The sequence below is a fragment of the Coregonus lavaretus genome, assembly GCF_964263955.1.
Source record: "Coregonus lavaretus genome assembly, chromosome: 33".
In the NCBI taxonomy this organism is placed as follows: domain Eukaryota; kingdom Metazoa; phylum Chordata; class Actinopteri; order Salmoniformes; family Salmonidae; genus Coregonus; species Coregonus lavaretus.
The window spans coordinates 26054860-26078985 of NC_140020.1; the positions used below are offsets into that span (position 1 = coordinate 26054860).

The 24126-nt window shown below is 46.3% G+C and overlaps 1 protein-coding gene across 1 annotated transcript in view; it reads right to left on the bottom strand.

The window, feature by feature from the left end:
• The window catches only part of LOC311108201 (cerebral cavernous malformations protein 2 homolog), a 31833-nt gene extending 7992 nt beyond the window's left edge, over nucleotides 1-23841 (bottom strand). Inside the window, exons 1-5 of the mRNA XM_084150822.1 lie at nucleotides 23456-23841; nucleotides 3387-3557; nucleotides 3191-3274; nucleotides 2724-2907; nucleotides 34-143 (exon numbers count right to left, since the gene is read on the bottom strand). Coding sequence (XP_084006948.1) covers nucleotides 34-143; nucleotides 2724-2907; nucleotides 3191-3274; nucleotides 3387-3557; nucleotides 23456-23485 — 579 coding nt within the window. The 5' untranslated portion in view covers nucleotides 23486-23841. The remainder of the gene's footprint in view (nucleotides 1-33; nucleotides 144-2723; nucleotides 2908-3190; nucleotides 3275-3386; nucleotides 3558-23455) is intronic.
• Nucleotides 23842-24126: the final 285 nt, after the last annotated feature.

Below are 24126 nucleotides of genomic sequence, written 5' to 3' on the forward strand. Positions count from 1 at the left end.
TTGTTATCCACAGCCAGTAGGAGTGTTAGTTACCTTGTTATCCACAGCCAGTACTAGCAGACAGCAGACCTCTACCAGTACAGCTCCACTCTCAGACAGGTCAGGACAGGTACTGGGGCACGGGGACACACCTGCCTCCTGGGCTGGAGAACAACACAGAGAGAGAGAGAGAGAGCACACCATCAACATTACACTCATAATAATTTGGGACGTGCATATTTCCCTTTCAAGATGACTCGAATCGTATCTAGATACACGGGTTCTGATACGATACAGGAACCATTCGTTTTTAGCTTGAAACGATTCGGTTTGATTAGAGGAACGAATTGATGCGATTTGGTTCGATACGATTCGATGCACTAACATTTGTTGCATAAAAACATTACATTTTCCATTCTACATTAAAACTACTGCTGACCTGGGCCTCTCTGAGCTGGATCGGTCTGCTATATTTCCTCATGTATGTTTTCATGGAAAACAAGGACATTTCTAAGTGACCCCAAACTGTTGAACGGTAGTGTAGGTGGTTAGGTACCTGTCTTGAGCACCACCAGGTGTAGTGAGGTATTTACCTGTCTTGAGCACCACCAGGTGTAGTGAGGTATTTACCCGTCTTGAGCACCACCAGGTGTAGTGAGGTATTTACCCGTCTTGAGCACCACCAGGTGTAGTGAGGTATTTACCCGTCTTGAGCACCACCAGGTGTAGTGAGGTATTTACCCGTCTTGAGCACCACCAGGTGTAGTGAGGTATTTACCCGTCTTGAGCACCACCAGGTCTAGTGAGGTATTTACCCTGAGTGGCGCAGTGGTCTAAGGCACTGCATCGCAGTGCAAACTGTGCCACTAGAGATCCTGGTTCGAATCCAGGCTCTGTCGCAGCCGGCCGCGACCGGGAGACTCATGGGCGGCGCACAATTGGCCCAGCGTCGTCCAGGGTAGGGGAGGGAATGGCCGGCAGGGATGTAGCTCAGTTGATAGAGCATGGTGTTTGCAACGCCAGGGTTGTGGGTTTGATTCCCACGGGGGGCCAGTATAAAAAAAAAAAATGTATTCACTAACTGTAAGTCGCTCTGGATAAGAGCGTCTGCTAAATGACTAAAATGTAAATGTAAAATGTAGTGAGGTATTTACCCGCTTGAGCACCACCAGGTGTAGTGAGGTATTTACCCGTCTTGAGCACCACCAGGTGTAGTGAGGTATTTACCCGTCTTGAGCACCACCAGGTGTAGTGAGGTATTTACCCGTCTTGAGCACCACCAGGTGTAGTGAGGTATTTACCCGTCTTGAGCACCACCAGGTGTAGTGAGGTATTTACCCGTCTTGAGCACCACCAGGTGTAGTGAGGTATTTACCCGTCTTGAGCACCACCAGGTGTAGTGAGGTATTTACCCGTCTTGAGCACCACCAGGTGTAGTGAGGTATTTACCCGTCTTGAGCACCACCAGGTGTAGTGAGGTATTTACCCGTCTTGAGCACCACCAGGTGTAGTGAGGTATTTACCCGTCTTGAGCACCACCAGGTGTAGTGAGGTATTTACCCGTCTTGAGCACCACCAGGTGTAGTGAGGTATTTACCCGTCTTGAGCACCACCAGGTGTAGTGAGGTATTTACCCGTCTTGAGCACCACCAGGTGTAGTGAGGTATTTACCCGTCTTGAGCACCACCAGGTGTAGTGAGGTATTTACCCGTCTTGAGCACCACCAGGTGTAGTGAGGTATTTACCCGTCTTGAGCACCACCAGGTGTAGTGAGGTATTTAACCGTCTTGAGCACCACCAGGTGTAGTGAGGTATTTACCCGTCTTGAGCACCACCAGGTGTGGTGAGGTATTTACCCGTCTTGAGCACCACCAAGTGCGGTGAGGTATTTACCCGTCTTGAGCACCACCAGGTGCGGTGAGGTATTTACCCGTCTTGAGCACCACCAGGTGCGGTGAGGTATTTACCCGTCTTGAGCACCACCAGGTGCGGTGAGGTATTTACCCGTCTTGAGCACCACCAGGTGCGGTGAGGTATTTACCCGTCTTGAGCACCACCAGGTGCGGTGAGGTATTTACCCGTCTTGAGCACCACCAGGTGCGGTGAGGTATTTACCTGTCTTGAGCACCACCAGGTGCGGTGAGGTATTTACCCGTCTTGAGCACCACCAGGTGCAGTGAGGTATTTACCTGTCTTGAGCACCACCAGGTGTAGTGAGGTATTTACCTGTCTTGAGCACCACCAGGTGTAGTGAGGTATTTACCTGTCTTGAGCACCACCAGGTGTAGTGAGGTATTTACCTGTCTTGAGCACCACCAGGTGTAGTGAGGTATTTACCCGTCTTGAGCACCACCAGGTGTAGTGAGGTATTTACCCGTCTTGAGCACCACCAGGTGTAGTGAGGTATTTACCCGTCTTGAGCACCACCAGGTGTGGTGAGGTATTTACCCGTCTTGAGCACCACCAGGTGCGGTGAGGTATTTACCCGTCTTGAGCACCACCAGGTGTGGTGAGGTATTTACCAGTCTTGAGCACCACCAGGTGCGGTGAGGTATTTACCCGTCTTGAGCACCACCAGGTGTGGTGAGGTATTTACCAGTCTTGAGCACCACCAGGTGCGGTGAGGTATTTACCCGTCTTGAGCACCACCAGGTGCGGTGAGGTATTTACCCGTCTTGAGCACCACCAGGTGTAGTGAGGTATTTACCTGTCTTGAGCACCACCAGGTGTAGTGAGGTATTTACCTGTCTTGAGCACCACCAGGTGTAGTGAGTCGTCTCGTATGTAAGACACGGCAGCGATATCGTGGATGGGAACACGCAGGATGATATCCTCTCCGTCCCGCCACACCAGCTTCACGTTATAGGCCGACAGACTGACCACCGCATCCTGCTCCGAAGTCAGCTGACCCGCCAACTGGTGGGACTTCTAGGTAACCAGAAAAATTACGTGACAGTTTCACCCATGTTGTTCCCATGGCAACACAATACATCCCATGACTCGTGACCATGACGTTTATAATAATTCTAAGTCTAAAATGTAGTATTTTCTTTGTAAAGTCATGGCAAAGCAAAATATCAGAGGCTTTATTAAAAATGACAAAAAATAAAAGATGACACTTTTTTATTTTACCTCTGAGTAAAATCTTGACTTTTAAAATTCTTTAGTGCACTATACAGGGAGCCATTTGAGATGCGGCGAAACAGCTTACCCTGGCATTGTCGATGAGCTGTAAGACCTCCGTTCGACTGGAGGGGTTCAGGTATCCCGGTACGGACGTCAGCTGGCCCAAGTACTACAGAACACACCGGTAACCATTGGAAACACAGGTTAAACATAGACAAACCTGGGACGCGTAGCTGTCACCAACACTAGTCAGTCAAGGGCCTTGACCTCTGACCTCTCACCTTGACTTCCTTCTCTACGTAGTCATTGAGCAGGATGTCAGGGTCGATGCGGTGGTCGGGGAGGGAGAAGGTGTGGAGGGCACGGCGTTCTGTAGCCTTCTCCTGAGCCTTCTTATCCCGACCCTTCTCTCCCTTCAGAAACACACGCTTGAAGGGAGACACGATACCCGGCTGCAGGGGGGGGGTATCGTATTAATTCATTCACAGCAACAAAGTATCCATTACATATTAATAACATAAAGTCGACCTATAAGCTAAACCAACAAATCCGCATAGGCTAAGCCTACAAAGCCTATGTTACCCAATACAGCATGTTCCGAAAATATTAACCATTAGCATTTAACAGCTAAAAATAAACACTAATCCAAAACACGACATTAGCTATGTGGTTTTATATGACGCTGTGAACGTCAACATTTACTGTAAAAAGCTGCTGTTGTATACACACACACACACACACACACAGTTGGCCAGTCCATGGTCCTAAGTAACTAACCACACAGACACACACACACACACACACACACACACACAGTTGGCCAGTCCATGGTCCTAAGTAACTAACCACACAGACACACACACACACACACACACACACAGTTGGCCAGTCCATGGTCCTAAGTAACTAACCACACAGACACACACACACACACACACACAGTTGGCCAGTCCATGGTCCTAAGTAACTAACCACACAGACACACACACACACACACACACACACACACACACACACACACACACAGTTGGCCAGTCCATGGTCCTAAGTAACTAACCACACAGACACACACACACACACACACACACACACACACACACACACACACACAGTTGGCCAGTCCATGGTCCTAAGTAACTAACCACACAGACACACACACACACACACACAGTTGGCCAGTCCATGGTCCTAAGTAACTAACCACACAGACACACACACACACACACACACACACACACACACACACACACACACACACACACAGTTGGCCGGTCCATGGTCCTAAGTAACTAACCACACACACACACACACACACACACACAGTTGGCCAGTCCATGGTCCTAAGTAACTAACCACACAGACACACACACACACACACACACACACACACAGTTGGCCAGTCCATGGTCCTAAGTAACTACCCACACAGACACACACACACACACACACACACACACACACACAGTTGGCCAGTCCATGGTCCTAAGTAACTAACCACACAGACACACACACACACACACACACACACACACACACACACACACACACACCACACAGTTGGCCGGTCCATGGTCCTAAGTAACTAACCACACAGACACTGATTCCGTCTAAGAAACAGAAACATCCACACTTTCCTTCCTTTCTCCAAAATGTAAAAAAAAAAGTTCACATTAAACTAAAGTAGAACACACGTTTATGCTCCACTTACAATGTAGACCGAGCAACGTTGTTCCTGTTCAGGCTATCTGCTGAAGAACGCTGCTACAGCACCACTAAATACAGCAGCAAGAGTAGCAGCAAAATGAAGAGCTCCATCAGCGCGTTGACCACGTCACCCATGATGACAGATCACACAACTAATAAACAAAGGAAACAAACTTGACGCAGAGCGTTACCAACACCATCTATTCCTACCTCAGTCTCCATGTAGCCTCACTGAAGGAGGACCTGTCTGTGTCTGCCTGTTCTCTGTTTGAGGCGGTCACTGGCTGGTGTGTGACGGAGATAGTCTAGTCACTGGCTGGTGTGTGACGGAGATAGTCTAGTCACTGGCTGGTGTGTGACGGAGATAGTCTAGTCACTGAGTGGTGTCTGACAGGTTATTTTTTTTAACCCCTGCTAAATTCCCAATCTGACCATCTTCCATCATGGCCACCTAATCATCCCCTCCTCTCCCCTGTAACTATTCCCTAGGGTCGTGGCTGTAATGAGAATGTGTTCTCAAGACAAATTACCTGGTAAAATAAAAAACGATACAAAAAAAACTGGGCAGTGTCTGGCTGATAGCCTGGTCACCGGGCAGTATCTGACTGATAGCCTGGTCACTGGGCAGTGTCTGGCTGATATCCTGGTCACTGGGCAGTATCTGGCTGATAGCCTGGTCACTGGGCAGTATCTGGCTGATAGCCTGGTCACTGGGCAGTGTCTGGCTGATAGCCTGGTCACTGGGCAGTGTCTGGCTGATAGCCTGGTCACTGGGCAGTGTCTGACTGATAGCCTGGTCACTGGGCAGTGTCTGGCTGATAGCCTGGTCACTGGGCAGTGTCTGGCTGATAGCCTGGTCACTGGGCAGTGTCTGACTGATAGCCTGGTCACTGGGCAGTATCTGGCTGATAGCCTGGTCACTGGGCAGTGTCTGGCTGATAGCCTGGTCACTGGGCAGTGTCTGGCTGATAGCCTGGTCACTGGGCAGTATCTGGCTGATAGCCTGGTCACTGGGCAGTGTCTGGCTGATAGCCTGGTCACTGGGCAGTGTCTGGCTGATAGCCTGGTCACTGGGCAGTATCTGACTGATAGCCTGGTCACTGGGCAGTGTCTGGCTGATAGCCTGGTCACAGGGCAGTGTCTGGCTGATAGCCTGGTCACTGGGCAGTATCTGACTGATAGCCTGGTCACTGGGCAGTGTCTGGCTGATAGCCTGGTCACTGGGCAGTATCTGGCTGATAGCCTGGTCACTGGGCAGTATCTGGCTGATAGCCTGGTCACTGGGCAGTATCTGGCTGATAGCCTGGTCACAGGGCAGTGTCTGGCTGATAGCCTGGTCACTGGGCAGTGTCTGACTGATAGCCTGGTCACTGGGCGTAATGCCTGCTTACATGTAGCAGTTGGTAGGTGAAGACTGACACACAGTGTGTGTGGCTTTCCCCAGAGGAAAGGAAGTGTGTTTCTGCTTTTCTATGCTGACACACAAGAACAGGAAGTATATCAACCGCCAACTTCCTGTGATGACACGCGCTGCACAAGCCGACTGTTACGAGTAACTTTAAAATGGCAGTGAACGTACAAGTCATGAACTCCTCCGCACAACTCGTTTTCAGTCAGCATGAACACCTTCACACAACTCGTTTTCAGTCAGCATGAACTCCTTCACACAACTCGTTTTCAGACAGCATGAACACCTTCACACAACTCGTTTTCAGACAGCATGAACTCCTCCACACAACTCGTTTTCAGTCAGCATGAACACCTTCACACAACTCGTTTTCAGTCAGCATGAACACCTTCACACAACTCGTTTTCAGTCAGCATGAACTCCTTCACACACAACTCGTTTTCAGACAGCATGAACACCTTCACACAACTCGTTTTCAGACAGCATGAACTCCTCCACACAACTCGTTTTCAGTCAGCATGAACACCTTCACACAACTCGTTTTCAGTCAGCATGAACTCCTTCACACAACTCATTTTCAGTCAGCATGAACTCCTCCGCACAACTCGTTTTCAGTCAGCATGAACACCTTCACACAACTCGTTTTCAGTCAGCATGAACTCCTTCACACAACTCGTTTTCAGTCAGCATGAACACCTTCACACAACTCGTTTTCAGTCAGCATGAACTCCTTCACACAACTCGTTTTCAGTCAGCATGAACTCCTTCACACAACTCGTTTTCAGTCAGCATGAACTCCTTCACACAACTCGTTTTCAGTCAGCATGAACTCCTTCACACAACTCGTTTTCAGTCAGCATGAACTCCTCCACACAACTCGTTTTCAGTCAGCCTGAACTCCTCCTCACAACTCGTTTTCAGTCAGCATGAACTCCTCCGCACAACTCGTTTTCAGTCAGCAACAAGACGGAGGCAATGACAATGAGCAGTCCCATCTGACACATGATCCTCCACTAACCAGACTAGATGGTAGTGCATTATTTAAAAAAGGCCTCTCATCTCACCAGTAGGCCTACCAGACTAGAGGACAGATGCATTAACACTGCATGAGACATGTGTAACGAAACACCACACTGTCAAACAGATACAGTCGTATGAAAAAGTTTGGGGGCCCCCCCTCTGAGGCTGCATAATAAATTGACTCTGTCGTGACAGAAAATGATCACAGTGGCATGACATTCATTTTCTAATAAATGCTGAGTACTGGGGTATTGTCCAGACAAAGATTTTTTAGCGTGGCAATATTAAGTTGTATGAAATTAAATCAGATGTGAATAATAGGCTATGCAAAAAATTTGGGCACCCTGGTCATTCTGTTGATTTGAATACCTGTAACTACTTAGCACTGATTAATTGGAACACACGATTGGTTTGGTGAGCTCATTAAGCTTTGAACTTCATAGACAAGTGCATCCAATCATGAGAAAAGGTACTTAAGGTGGCCAATTGCAAGTTGTTGTTCTCTTTGACTCTCCTCTGAAGAGTGGCAACATGGGGGCCTCAAAACAACTCTCAAATGACCTGAAAACAAAGATTGTTCAACATTATGGTTTAGGGGAAGGCTACAAAAAGCTATCGCAGAGATGTAAGCTGTCAGTGTCCACTGTGAGGAACATAGTGAGGAAATGGAAGACCACAGGCACAGTTCTTGTTAAGGCCAGAAGTGGCAGGCCAAGTAAAACATCGGAGGGGCAAAGGCGAAGGATGGTGAGAACGGTCAAAAACAGCCCACAGACCACCTCCAAAGACCTACAACATCATCTTGCTGCAGATGGTGTCACTGTGCATCGTTCAACAATTCAGCGCACTTTGCACAAGGAGAAGCTGTACAGGAAAGTGATGCGGAAGAAGCCTTTTCTGCTAAACACGCCACAAACAGATTCGCTTGAGGTATGCAAACGCACATTTGGACAAGCCAGCTTTATTTTGGAATAAGGTGCTGTGGACTGATGAAACAAAGATTGAGTTATTTGGTCATAACATGGGGCGTTATGCATGGCGGCAAAAGAACACAGTGTTCCAAGAAAAACACTTGCTACCCACAATAAAATTTGGTGGGGGTTCCATCATGCTGTGGGGCTGTGTGGCCAGTGCCGGTACTGGGAATCTTGTTAAAGTTGAGGGTCGCATGGATTCCACTCAATATCAGCAGATTCTTGGGAATAATGTTGAAGAATCAGTCACAAAGTTGAAGTTATGCCGGGGCTGGATATTTCAACAAGACAACGATCCAAAACACTGCTCAAAATCTACCCGGGCATTTATGCAGAGGAACAAGTACAATGTTCTGGAACGGCCATCCCAGTCCCCAGACCTGAATATCATTGAGAATCTGTGGGATGATTTGAAGCGGGCTGTCCATGCCCGGCAACCATCAAACCTAACTGAAGATGTTTTGTAAGGAGGAATGGTCCAAAATACCTTAATCCAGACACTCATCAGAGGCTACAGGAAGCGTCTAGAGGCTGTTATTTTAGCAAAAGGAGGCTCTATTAAATATTGATGTGTTTTTCTGCCCAGATTTATGCACCTGTCTAATTTCGTTTTGATGCATATTGCACATTTTCTGTTAATCCAATAAACCTAATTTCACTACTGAAATATTACTGTGTCCATCAGTAATTTGATAGATCAAAATGAAATTGCTGATCCAAAACACCCAATTATTTATAAATGGAAATCATGGAGATTGTCAGGGGTGCCCAAACGTTTTCATACGACTGTACTATGGGTGACCAGGGGGCTCATTTATCAAAAGGTGTGTGATCACAATAAAGACTAAACCGCTAGCCAGTATGAGTAACCTACAGTATTGCTGTTGGATAGGATTAGGAGCATGATATAACAGCCTATTTAATCTCATAACAAGTGGCAAGGCAGGATATAGAAACAATCGTGTTACTCAACAACAGTTTGTATTTTGCATAGAAGTGTGGGCTACAGCATTAAACTTTTAAATTGTTCGAAAGGACAATCGCTCTTGCAGAATGTGCAGCCAGTGTTCGGCCCTCGGTAGGCAGCATGTGTTTTTTTGTTTGGTCAGTGCAACATTCTGCCCACGGCTCTACAGAAATGTGATAGAATTTGCCATCGGTCTTTCTTTTAGGAACAAATCATCATCTCCAAATCTAAACAGCAAACGAGGGCGTTTTTTGTTATCATAAAAAGGTGAATGGAGGGTGTTTTCCAGGCAGGGTTGTACCGCTCGTTTCATGACCACTCAAATATAATATCAGTGAAAACGTGTATATGTTGTGTGCGACAGTTTGATAAATCCCAATCATTTGTGGCACGCGCAAATCCTAGAATCTCCACGTACACCAGAATTTGGTAAGACAGTTAAGCACAGTTGCTAAATGAGGACACACCCCGCTACTGGCCCGGCCCGTATACAGTCGTGGTCAAAAGTTTTGAGAATGACACAAATACTAATTTTCCCAAAGTCTGCTGCCTCAGTTTTGATGATGGCAATTTGCATATACTCCAGAATGTCATGAAGAGTGATCAGATGAATTGAAATTAATTGCAAAGTCCCTCTTTGCCATGAAAATGAACTTAATCCCCAAAAAACATTTCCACTGCATTTCAGCCCTGCCACAAAAGGACCAGCTGCCATCATGTCAGTGATTCTCTCGTTAACACAGGTGAGTGTGTTGACGAGGACAAGGCTGGTTGTGCTGATTGAGTTAGAATAACAGACAGGAAGCTTTAAAAGGAGGGGGTATCCGGAAAACAGCTTCTCCAGAGAAGACCAGGTGAGCGCGACCATCAGTCCTGTGTCATGCCAACAGTAAAGCATCCTGAGACCATTCATGTGTGGGGTTGCTTCTCAGCCAAGGGAGTGGGCTCACTCACAATTTTGGTACCAACACATCCTCCGAGAGCAACTTCTCCCAACCATCCAAGAACAGTTTGGTGACTAACAATGCATTTTCCAGCATGACGGAGCAGCTTGCCATAAGGCAAAAGTGATAGCTAAGTGGCTCTGGGAACAAAACATCGACATTTTGGGTCCATGGCCAGGAAACTCCCCAGACCTTAATCCCATTGAGAACTTGTGGTCAATCCTCAAGAGGCGGGTGGACAAACAAAAACCCACAAATTCTGACAAACTCCAAGCATTGATTATGCAAGAATGGGCTGCCATCAGTCAGGATGTGGCCCAGAAGTTAATTGACCAGCAAGCCAGGGCAGATTGCAGAGGTCTTGAAAAAGAAGGGTCAACACTGCAAATATTGACTCTTTGCATAAACTTAATGTCATTGTCAATAAAAGCCTTTGACACTTATGGAATGATTGTAATTATACTTCAATATACCATAGTAACATCTGAGAAAAATATCTACAAACACTGAAGAAGCAAACTTTGTGAAGAACAATACTTGTGTCATTCTCAAAACTTTTGACCACGACTGTACACACCCTGCTACTGGCCCGGTCTTTATACACACCCTGCTACTGGCCCGGTCTTTATACACACCCTGCTACTGGCCCGGTCTTTATACACACCCTGCTACTGGCCTGGTCTTTATACACACCCTGCTACTGGCCCGGTCTTTATACACACCCTGCTACTGGCCCGGTCTTTATACACACCCTGCTACTGGCCCGGTCTTTATACACACCCTGCTACTGGCCCGGTCTTTATACACACCCTGCTACTGGCCCGGTCTTTATACACACCCTGCTACTGGCCCGGTCTTTATACACACCCTGCTACTGGCCTGGTCTTTATACACACCCTGCTACTGGCCCGGTCTTTATACACACCCTGCTACTGGCCCGGTCTTTATACACACCCTGCTACTGGCCCGGTCTTTATACACACCCTGCTACTGGCCCGGTCTTTATACACACCCTGCTACTGGCCCGGTCTTTATACACACCCTGCTACTGGCCCGGTCTTTATACACACCCTGCTACTGGCCCGGTCTTTATACACACCCTGCTACTGGCCCGGTCTTTATACACACCCTGCTACTGGCCCGGTCTTTATACACACCCTGCTACTGGCCCGGTCTTTATACACACCCTGCTACTGGCCCGGTCTTTATACACACCCTGCTACTGGCCCGGTCTTTATACACACCCTGCTACTGGCCCGGTCTTTATACACACCCTGCTACTGGCCCGGTCTTTATACACACCCTGCTACTGGCCCGGTCTTTATACACACCCTGCTACTGGCCCGGTCTTTATACACACCCTGCTACTGGCCCGGTCTTTATACACACCCTGCTACTGGCCCGGTCTTTATACACACCCTGCTACTGGCCCGGTCTTTATACACACCCTGCTACTGGCCCGGTCTTTATACACACCCTGCTACTGGCCCGGTCTTTATACACACCCTGCTACTGGCCCGGTCTTTATACACACCCTGCTACTGGCCCGGTCTTTATACACACCCTGCTACTGGCCTGGTCTTTATACACACCCTGCTACTGGCCCGGTCTTTATACACACCCTGCTACTGGCCCGGTCTTTATACACACCCTGCTACTGGCCCGGTCTTTATACACACCCTGCTACTGGCCCGGTCTTTATACACACCCTGCTACTGGCCCGGTCTTTATACACACCCTGCTACTGGCCCGGTCTTTATACACACCCTGCTACTGGCCCGGTCTTTATACACACCCTGCTACTGGCCCGGTCTTTATACACACCCTGCTACTGGCCCGGTCTTTATACACACCCTGCTACTGGCCTGGTCTTTATACACACCCTGCTACTGGCCCGGTCTTTATAAACACCCTGCTACTGGCCAGTGAAGGCTACACTGTTTACATCCCAAATGGCACCCTATTCCCTACATAGTGCACTACTTTAGACCAGAGAATGGCACCCTATTCCCTATATAGTGCACTACTTTAGACCAGAGAATGGCACCCTATTCCCTATATAGTGCACTACTTTTGACCAGAGCCCTATTGGTCCAGGTCAAAGGTAGTGGACCTACAATGGGAATCAACACTAACTAGCATTAACATGCCGCTAACACAGTTTACCGGACCGGTAGTCTGAATCTGTACAATGCAACACCACCATCTATAGGACAGTTTCAGACAGTACTGGTTCTGTCTAGTGGATTACATAGCACGGTCTGTTTCTTCACGTCAACACTCCCCTCCCCCCAAGCACAGGGGTTTGTGACCAAGTCCTAGAGAACTACAGGGTATGCAGACCTTAGTTCCTGCTAACTAACTGCTCATAACTAGGCCTAGCCAAGATCTGCAGGCCACCTAGTCGTTCTCCAGGACCAGAGTTGGTGAGGTCTGGTGATGACTCCTGGCTTTCATGCCTGGCATAAACTAAATATAGAGAATAGCATACATGAGAACGAAAGAACACTCTGTGTTCCGCAGGATCAAAAGGGCAGGACAGGAAATGCCCCTCCTGTGGACTCAGATGACCAACACCTAAATGCCTTCCTTGCCTCCAAACGTAGGGCTTAAACCTTCCACACCCTGCTAATCTCAATGCACAAAGGAGGAGAGAGATATGGCTACAGCTAGTTTCTCCAATGAGGGAACAAGACAGGATAAAAACATGGAAGGCAAGTTCCCAGTTGGAGTTCCAGTCCCCAGTTCCCAGTTGGAGTGTAGTGTGGTCAGACTAGAGAAAGGAGTGTAGTGTGGGGAGACTAGAGAAAGGAGTGTAGTGTGGGGAGACTAGAGAAAGGAGTGTAGTGTGGTCAGACTAGAGAAAGGAATGTAGTGTGGTCAGACTAGAGAAAGGAGTGTAGTGTGGTCAGACTAGAGAAAGGAGTGTAGTGTGGTCAGACTAGAGAAAGGAGTGTAGTGTGGTCAGACTAGAGAAAGGAGTGTAGTGTGGGGAGACTAGAGAAAGGAGTGTAGTGTGGTCAGACTAGAGAAAGGAGTGTAGTGTGGGGAGACTAGAGAAAGGAGTGTAGTGTGGTCAGACTAGAGAAAGGAGTGTAGTGTGGGGAGACTAGAGAAAGGAGTGTAGTGTGGTCAGACTAGAGAAAGGAGTGTAGTGTGGGGAGACTAGAGAAAGGAGTGTAGTGTGGGGAGACTAGAGAAAGGAGTGTAGTGTGGTCAGACTAGAGAAAGGAGTGTAGTGTGGGGAGACTAGAGAAAGGAGTGTAGTGTGGGGAGACTAGAGAAAGGAGTGTAGTGTGGTCAGACTAGAGAAAGGAGTGTAGTGTGGGGAGACTAGAGAAAGGAGTGTAGTGTGGTCAGACTAGAGAAAGGAGTGTAGTGTGGTCAGACTAGAGAAAGGAGTGTAGTGTGGTCAGACTAGAGAAAGGAGTGTAGTGTGGGGAGACTAGAGAAAGGAGTGTAGTGTGGGGAGACTAGAGAAAGGAGTGTAGTGTGGTCAGACTAGAGAAAGGAGTGTAGTGTGGTCAGACTAGAGAAAGGAGTGTAGTGTGGTCAGACTAGAGAAAGGAGTGTAGTGTGGGGAGACTAGAGAAAGGAGTGTAGTGTGGTCAGACTAGAGAAAGGAGTGTAGTGTGGTCAGACTAGAGAAAGGAGTGTAGTGTGGTCAGACTAGAGAAAGGAGTGTAGTGTGGTCAGACTAGAGAAAGGAGTGTAGTGTGGGGAGACTAGAGAAAGGAGTGTAGTGTGGTCAGACTAGAGAAAGGAGTGTAGTGTGGTCAGACTAGAGAAAGGAGTGTAGTGTGGGGAGACTAGAGAAAGGAGTGTAGTGTGGGGAGACTAGAGAAAGGAGTGTAGTGTGGGGAGACTAGAGAAAGGAGTGTAGTGTGGTCAGACTAGAGAAAGGAGTGTAGTGTGGTCAGACTAGAGAAAGGAGTGTAGTGTGGGGAGACTAGAGAAAGGAGTGTAGTGTGGTCAGACTAGAGAAAGGAGTGTAGTGTGGGGAGACTAGAAAAAGGAGTGTAGTGTGGTCAGACTAGAGAAAGGAGTGTAGTGTGGTCAGACTAGAGAAAGGAGTGTAGTGTGGTCAGACTAGAGAAAGGAGTGTAGTGTGGGGAGACTAGAGAAAGGAGTGTAGTGTGGGGAGACTAGAGAAAGGAGTGTAGTGTGGTCAGACTAGAGAAAGGAGTGTAGTGTGGGGAGACTAGAGAAAGGAGTGTAGTGTGGTCAGACTAGAGAAAGGAGTGTAGTGTGGTCAGACTAGAGAAAGGAGTGTAGTGTGGGGAGACTAGAGAAAGGAGTGTAGTGTGGTCAGACTAGAGAAAGGAGTGTAGTGTGGTCAGACTAGAGAAAGGAGTGTAGTGTGGTCAGACTAGAGAAAGGAGTGTAGTGTGGTCAGACTAGAGAAAGGAGTGTAGTGTGGGGAGACTAGAGAAAGGAGTGTAGTGTGGGGAGACTAGAGAAAGGAGTGTAGTGTGGGGAGACTAGAGAAAGGAGTGTAGTGTGGTCAGACTAGAGAAAGGAGTGTAGTGTGGGGAGACTAGAGAAAGGAGTGTAGTGTGGTCAGACTAGAGAAAGGAGTGTAGTGTGGGGAGACTAGAGAAAGGAGTGTAGTGTGGGGAGACTAGAGAAAGGAGTGTAGTGTGGTCAGACTAGAGAAAGGAGTGTAGTGTGGTCAGACTAGAGAAAGGAGTGTAGTGTGGTCAGACTAGAGAAAGGAATGTAGTGTGGGGAGACTAGAGAAAGGAGTGTAGTGTGGTCAGACTAGAGAAAGGAGTGTAGTGTGGTCAGACTAGAGAAAGGAGTGTAGTGTGGGGAGACTAGAGAAAGGAGTGTAGTGTGGGGAGACTAGAGAAAGGAGTGTAGTGTGGTCAGACTAGAGAAAGGAGTGTAGTGTGGTCAGACTAGAGAACGGAGTGTAGTGTGGGGAGACTAGAGAAAGGAGTGTAGTGTGGTCAGACTAGAGAAAGGAATGTAGTGTGGGGAGACTAGAGAAAGGAGTGTAACTTCCTTTCTGTTTTCTGTAAGCCCTGTCCTCCTCCCTTCACCCTCCAGCAGCCTGAGCCAGAGAGGGGAAACATCCGTGTGTGTTTGTGTGTGTGTGTGTGTGTGTGTGTGTGTGTGTGTCTGTGTGTGTGTGTGTGTGTCTGTGTGTGTGTGTGTCTGTGTGTGTGTGTGTGTGTGTGTGTGTGTGTGTGTGTACCAGAGAGGAAAACATGTGCCCTCCTCCTTCAAGTGAAATGAAAACACTTCCTTTTTTTTTCTTTTTAGGGGGTAGATCAGCTTAATATTGCAGATAGATTGTAACTTCCATCAATGTAATTGTCTGCATCACTTCCAATCCCCCATGTTTATATATATATACACACACATACACATACCCACATACAGTGGGGAAAAAAAGTATTTAGTCAGCCACCAATTGTGCAAGTTCTCCCACTTAAAAAGAAGAGAGAGGCCTGTAATTTTCATCATAGGTACACGTCAACTATGACAGACAAATTGAGGAAAAAAAATCCAGAAAATCACATTGTAGGATTTTTTATGAATTTAATTGCAAATGATGGTGGAAAATAAGTATTTGGTCACCTACAAACAAGCAAGATTTCTGGCTCTCACAGACCTGTAACTTCTTCTTTAAGAGGCTCCTCTGTCCTCCACTCGTTACCTGTATTAATGGCACCTGTTTGAACTTGTTATCAGTATAAAAGACACCTGTCCACAACCTCAAACAGTCACACTACAAACTCCACTATGGCCAAGACCAAAGAGCTGTCAAAGGACACCAGAAACAAAATTGTAGACCTGCACCAGGCTGGGAAGACTGAATCTGCAATAGGTAAGCAGCTTGGTTTGAATAAATCAACTGTGGGAGCAATTATTAGGAAATGGAAGACATACAAGACCACTGATAATCTCCCTCGATCTGGGGCGCCACGCAAGATCTCACCCCGTGGGGTCAAAATGATCACAAGAACGGTGAGCAAAAATCCCAGAACCACACGGGGGGACCTAGTGAATGACCTGCAGAGAGCTGGGACCAAAGTAACAAAGCCTACCATCAGTAACACACTACGCCGCCAGGGACTCAAATCCTGCAGTGCAGACGTGTCCCCCTGCTTAAGCCAGTACATGTCCAGGCCCATCTGAAGTTTGCTAGAGTGCATTTGGATGATCCAGAAGAGGATTGGGAGAATGTCATATGGTCAGATGAAACCAAAATAGAACTTTTTGGTAAAAACTCAACTTGTCGTGTTTGGAGGATAAAGAATGCTGAGTTGCATCCATACCTACTGTGATGCATGGGGGTGGAAACATCATGCTTTGGGGCTGTTTTTCTGTAAAGGGACCAGGACGACTGATCCGTGTAAATGAAAGAATGAATGGGGCCATGTATCGTGAGATTTTGAGTGAAAACCTCCTTCCATCAGCAAGGGCATTGAAGATGAAACGTGGCTGGGTCTTTCAGCATGACAATGATCCCAAACACACTGCCCGGGCAACGAATGAGTGGCTTCGTAAGAAGCATTTCAAGGTCCTGGAGTGGCCTAGCCAGTCTCCAGATCTCAACCCCATAGAAAATCTTTGGAGGGAGTTGAAAGTCTGTGTTTCCCAGCGACAGCCCCAAAACATCACTGCTCTAGAGGAGATCTGCATGGAGGAATGGGCCAAAATACCAGCAACAGTGTGTGAAAACCTTGTGAAGACTTACAGAAAACGTTTGACCTGTGTCATTGCCAACAAAGGGTATATAACAAAGTATTGAGAAACTTTTGTTATTGACCAAATACTTATTTTCCACCATAATTTGCAAATAAATTCATAAGAAATCCTACAATGTGATTTTCTGGATTTTTTTTTCTCATTTTGTCTGTCATAGTTGACGTGTACCTATGAGGAAAATTACAGGCCTCTCTCATCTTTTTAAGTGGGAGAACTTGCACAATTGGTGGCTGACTAAATACTTTTTTTCCCCACTGTACATACATATACATATCCTTTAAAAATATATATATACTCCCCTTTATTACTTTCCAACCCCGCCACCCTTTCCCTACTTGGAGTAAACTAGTGAACATCAATGCTTAGGCCTCTACTTCCAGCTTATACTTACTATCTACATTTTATGGACACAATAATTACATTTTGTTTGTTCTTTCTCCTGAACTTCTTCTACCCTCAACCTCTCCGATCATTTTCATGATGTCCATCCGGTTTGCTTCTATATGCCATATCTTTCTAACTGTGCTCTTTCCCAAAAGCTCCCAACATACAACCTATATACTTATTATGGACACAGCGTGCCTACATTATTAGTTATCTTGTTATTGTTAGTTGCTATTAGTCCCATCCTTCAATTCCATTCAGCACTTTCTTATTTCATTTGAGGATAAACCAACTGATTAAAAAATAAATAATGAAAGGACTCCTCTCAGCTTCTTCCTTACTCCAGAGTCGTCCATTTTAACAGTTACAGTCAGTGTGTGACAGAGAGAAATATTCAGAGGAAGAAACTCTGCCCCCCTACTGTGAGTGACACTGCAGACCAGGGATGGAATTATTCACTGATCCGCATCAGTCCCGATTCAAATGTTTAAGATACGAGTGCATCGGTCAGCAAAACCGATCTAAACGTAGCATGCATACGCCAGAAAATCAATTCTAAATATTAGGAATTGCCAATTCACCATTTTTTGTTGTTGTTGATCTCACTACATTATTTCTACCTTAATGAAAATACCTCATCTTTTGTGACAACTGATGCGTCCTCAAATTCAGAGTCTAACTGCATGTACCAGTGTTGATAGTCATTGATCTACAAGTCATTTTGCCGAACAACCCCAGAGAATATCAGTGGCCTAGTCAAACTGGGCACGTAAAAACACCATATTAGAACCATAATGGAGACTAGCCATCTACCACCCCACTATCAGATTAGAGCAATAAAGGAGACTAGACATCTACCACCCCACTATCAGATTAGAGCCATAAAGGAGACTAGACATCTACCACCCCACTATCAGATTAGAGCCATAAAGGAGACTAGACATCTACCACCCCACTACCACCATCAGATTAGAGCCATAAAGGAGACTAGACATCTACCACCCCACTACCACTCTCAGATTAGAGCCATAATGGAGACTAGACATCTACCACCCCACTACCACCATCAGATTAGAGCCATAAAGGAGACTAGACATCTACCACCCCACTACCACCATCAGATTAGAGCCATAATGGAGACTAGCCATCTACCACCCCACTACCAGATTAGAGCCATAAAGGAGACTAGACATCTACCACCCCACTACCACTACCAGATTAGAGCCATAATGGAGACTAGACATCTACCACCCCACTATCAGATTAGAGCCATAAAGGAGACTAGACATCTACCACCCCACTACCACTATCAGATTAGAGCCATAAAGGAGACTAGACATCTACCACCCCACTACCACTATCAGATTAGAGCCATAATGGAGACTAGACATCTACCACCCCACTATCAGATTAGAGCCACAATGGAGACTAGACATCTACCCCCCCACTACCACTATCAGATTAGAGCCATAATGGAGACTAGACATCTACCACCCCACTACCACTATCAGATTAGAGCCATAATGGAGACTAGACATCTACCACCCCACTATCAGATTAGAGCCATAATGGAGACTAGACATCTACCCCCCCACTACCACTATCAGATTAGAGCCATAAAGGAGACTAGACATCTACCACCCCACTACCACCATCAGATTAGAGCCACAGTGGAGACTAGACATCTACCCCCCCCACTACCACTATCAGATTAGAGCCATAATGGAGACTAGACATCTACCACCCCACTACCACCATCAGATTAGAGCCATAAAGGAGACTAGACATCTACCACCCCACTACCAGATTAGAGCCATAAGGGAGACTAGACATCTACCACCCCACTATCAGATTAGAGCCATAAAGGAGACTAGACATCTACCACCCCACTACCACTATCAGATTAGAGCCATAATGGAGACTATACATCTACCACCCCACTACCACTATCAGATTAGAGCCATAATGGAGACTAGACATCTACCCCCCCACTACCACTATCAGATTAGAGCCATAATGGAGACTAGACATCTACCACCCCACTACCACTATCAGATTAGAGCCATAAAGGAGACTAGACATCTACCACCCCACTACCACTACCAGATTAGAGCCATAATGGAGACTAGACATCTACCACCCCACTACCACTATCAGATTAGAGCCATAATGGAGACTAGACATCTACCACCCCACTACCACTATCAGATTAGAGCCATAATGGAGACTAGACATCTACCACCCCACTACCACCATCAGATTAGTGCCATAAAGGAGACTAGACATCTACCACCCCACTACCAGATTAGAGCCATAAGGGAGACTAGACATCTACCACCCCACTATCAGATTAGAGCCACAATGGAGACTAGACATCTACCACCCCACTACCACTATCAGATTAGAGCCATAATGGAGACTAGACATCTACCACCCCACTATCAGATTAGAGCCACAATGGAGACTAGACATCTACCACCCCACTATCAGATTAGAGCCATAATGGAGACTAGACATCTACCACCCCACTACCACTATCAGATTAGAGCCATAATGGAGACTAGACATCTACCACCCCACTACCAGATTAGAGCCATAATGGAGACTAGACATCTACCACCCCACTATCAGATTAGAGCCATAAAGGAGACTAGACATCTACCACCCCACTATCAGATTAGAGCCATAATGGAGACTAGACATCTACCACCCCACTACCACTATCAGATTAGAGCCATAAGGGAGACTAGACATCTACCACCCCACTACCAGATTAGAGCCATAATGGAGACTAGACATCTACCACCCCACTACCACCATCAGATTAGAGCCATAATGGAGACTAGATATCTACCCCCCCACTACCACTATCAGATTAGAGCCATAATGGAGACTAGACATCTACCACCCCACTACCAGATTAGAGCCATAATGGAGACTAGACATCTACCACCCCACTATCAGATTAGAGCCATAATGGAGACTAGACATCTACCACCCCACTATCAGATTAGAGCCATAATGGAGACTAGACATCTACCACCCCACTACCACTATCAGATTAGAGCCATAAGGGAGACTAGACATCTACCACCCCACTACCAGATTAGAGCCATAATGGAGACTAGACATCTACCACCCCACTACCAGATTAGAGCCATAATGGAGACTAGACATCTACCACCCCACTACCAGATTAGAGCCATAATGGAGACTAGACATCTACCACCCCACTACCACTATCAGATTAGAGCCATAATGGAGACTAGACATCTACCACCCCACTACCACCATCAGATTAGAGCCATAAAGGAGACTAGACATCTACCACCCTACTACCACTATCAGATTAGAGCCATAATGGAGACTAGACATCTACCACCCCACTATCAGATTAGAGCCATAATGGAGACTAGACATCTACCACCCCACTACCACTATCAGATTAGAGCCATAATGGAGACTAGACATCTACCACCCCACTATCACCATCAGATTAGAGCCATAATGGAGACTAGACATCTACCACTTTATGGCCCTAATCTGATAGTGGGGTGGTAGATGTCTAGTCTCCATTGTGGCTCTAATAGTGGGGTGGTAGATGTCTAGTCTCCATTATGGCTCTAATCTGATAGTGGTAGTGGGGTGGTAGATGTCTAGTCTCCATTATGGCTCTAATCTGATAGTGGTAGTGGGGTGGTAGATGTCTAGTCTCCATTATGGCTCTAATCTGATAGTGGTAGTGGGGTGGTAGATGTCTAGTCTCCATTGTGGCTCTAATCTGATAGTGGGGTGGTAGATGTCTAGTCTCCATTGTGGCTCTAATCTGATAGTGGGGTGGTAGATGTCTAGTCTCCATTATGGCTCTAATCTGATAGTGGTAGTGGGGTGGTAGATGTCTAGTCTCCATTATGGCTCTAATCTGATAGTGGTAGTGGGGGGGTAGATGTCTAGTCTCCATTGTGGCTCTAATCTGATAGTGGGGTGGTAGATGTCTAGTCTCCATTATGGCTCTAATCTGATAGTGGTAGTGGGGTGGTAGATGTCTAGTCTCCTTTATGGCTCTAATCTGATAGTGGTAGTGGGGTGGTAGATGTCTAGTCTCCTTTATGGCTCTAATCTGATAGTGGGGTGGTAGATGTCTAGTCTCCATTATGGCTCTAATCTGATAGTGGTAGTGGGGTGGTAGATGTCTAGTCTCCATTATGGCTCTAATCTGATAGTGGTAGTGGGGTGGTAGATGTCTAGTCTCCATTATGGCTCTAATCTGATAGTGGGGTGGTAGATGTCTAGTCTCCATTGTGGCTCTAATCTGATAGTGGTAGTGGGGTGGTAGATGTCTAGTCTCCATTATGGCTCTAATCTGATGGTGGTAGTGGGGTGGTAGATGTCTAGTCTCCATTATGGCTCTAATCTGATAGTGGTAGTGGGGTGGTAGATGTCTAGTCTCCATTATGGCTCTAATCTGATAGTGGGGTGGTAGATGTCTAGTCTCCATTATGGCTCTAATCTGATAGTGGGGTGGTAGATGTCTAGTCTCCATTATGGCTCTAATCTGATAGTGGTAGTGGGGTGGTAGATGTCTAGTCTCCATTGTGGCTCTAATCTGATAGTGGTATTTTAGAATGGAAAATGAATGTGTTTATGCAACAAATGTTAGTGCATGGAATCATATCGATTCGTTTTCCAATCAAACCGTATCACACCGAATCGTTTCAAACTAAAACGTATCGTTCCATTATCGTATCGGAGCACATGCAGATGCGTATCCAATTGTCTTGAAAGGGAAAGACGCACATCACTACCGCCAATCCTTCTCTACGACAGCTGACACTAAAAACACATCCCTAACTCCAATCCTTCTCTACGACAGCTGACACTAAAAACACATCCCTACCGCCAATCCTTCTCTACGACAGCTGACACTAAAAACACATCCCTAACTCCAATCCTTCTCTACGACAGCTGACACTAAAAACACATACCTAACTCCAATCCTTCTCTACAACAGCTGACACTAAAAACACATCCCTACCGCCAATCCTTCTCTTCGACAGCTCACACCAAAAACAAATCCCTTCCTTTCAGAGAGTGAGAAAAAAAGAAAAGCCCCTCCCCACTGTGACCCTGCCCAATGACAGCTGGCAACAAGAGCCACATCTTCCCCCATAACAATAAGATGGAGATCACAGGAAACATGGACCCAGATTCACATTACAGTAGGCTTGGGCGGTATCCAGATTGTCATACCTTCATAATGACCTTGTGCCATACTCGGTAATACCTCTGTTTTCATACCTCACTGTAGCTCTGTAATCCGATGGTTAGCAATGCTAACCCGTGCATGTCAAATCCGATAGAGAATTCTAACTGAATGCTAACGAGCGCACTGCACACATTTTATAGTCTCTGCCCTAAACTATACAAGTAATGCAAAAAATGCTACTTACAGTTTGCTGCACGCACAAAACAAATATTAAACTGCAAAGCTCTTTAGGATCCGAGGGCCAATGCCAAATCTTTCCATCCTCCTGTTGGGGAAGAGGCGCTGTCACGACTCTGTGCTGGTGTGTGTGGACCATGTTTAGTCCATGGTGATGTGGACGCCAAGGAACTTGAAACTTTAGACCCGCTCCACTACAGCCCTGTTGATGTGGACGGGGGCATGCTCTCCCCTCTTTATCCTGTAGTCCACGATCCGCTCTTTGGTATTACTTAAATTGAAGCCACAACCAATTGGAATTCATAACATATCATACAAACTGTCATTCGTAACATGATGAAATGGACGAGGGTCATCCACAAATTAATACATACTAAATGGAAGACGACGAATTTACGTGTACTGTGTTACGTCTACCCTCGAGTCCAGGTTGGTTGAGTATGAATATTGTTTTCAAATGTTAGTTACCAACATTCTTCAGATTTTCCTAACTTTGTGGCCACTGAGATTTTAGCTAGCTAACTAGTTAGCTGGAAGACATTAACCTTACCACGCTGGCGGTTTATAAACTGCGCAAAAGTCGTTTATTTCGTATTTTGGAGAAATTACACAAGGCGCATGAAGAGATATGTTCGCCAGAATTGTAGCAACATATGCGCTTTGGTCAGTTCAGAAAGCATAATGAAGACAGTCACTAAAAAACGACGAACGACGCCCTGAAACCAAGATAGTTAATGTGGTAGAAACATGCTAACTAGCTAGCTAACAAAGTTTCAAGCCACTTACCTTTTTCACTTTTTTCACATCCTCCTCCATCTCTATGTGCAGATCCTCTTCATGCTCACTTCAACAGGGGATTTCTTCAACAACTATATTAGGCATCTAGAGGCACAGCGACAATCTCTGACATTTCCACCCAAATTAAAAGCTAGTTAGTTAGCATAGTAGCTAGCCAATTCGCCAAGGTGGCCGTCAGTCCTCATAAAAGGTGTGGAATAACAACCGTTTGTAACTTCGATAACATTCAATTCTAGCGTTGTCAAAAGCACTTATGTCGGGTGGCAGTGAGTTGGTATTATTAAAACAACTACATTGAAAAGATAAGGGGCAAACAAACAGACAAAACACCATCAACTTTTCAATCGTGTCGCCATTTTGGGGTGTTCTTCTTCGGTATCATGGTGTTTGTGCATGCCGCCACCTACTGGGCGGTAGTGTGTGATCAATCACGTTACATTTTGTGATACAAAAATAAAAACCCATGGGGGGAAAATAGAAAAATTGCACCACCAACTAACCCTACACGTATATACCACTATTTAATTAACCCTAACTGATCCTACACAAGGCCCACGGCCTGAGAGGACGGGACTCTTTCATTCAATACACCTTGTAACTCATCTGCAGTAAAACCAAGTACGTCTCTGCAGCTGCCACCACGACATCTATTTTCTGTG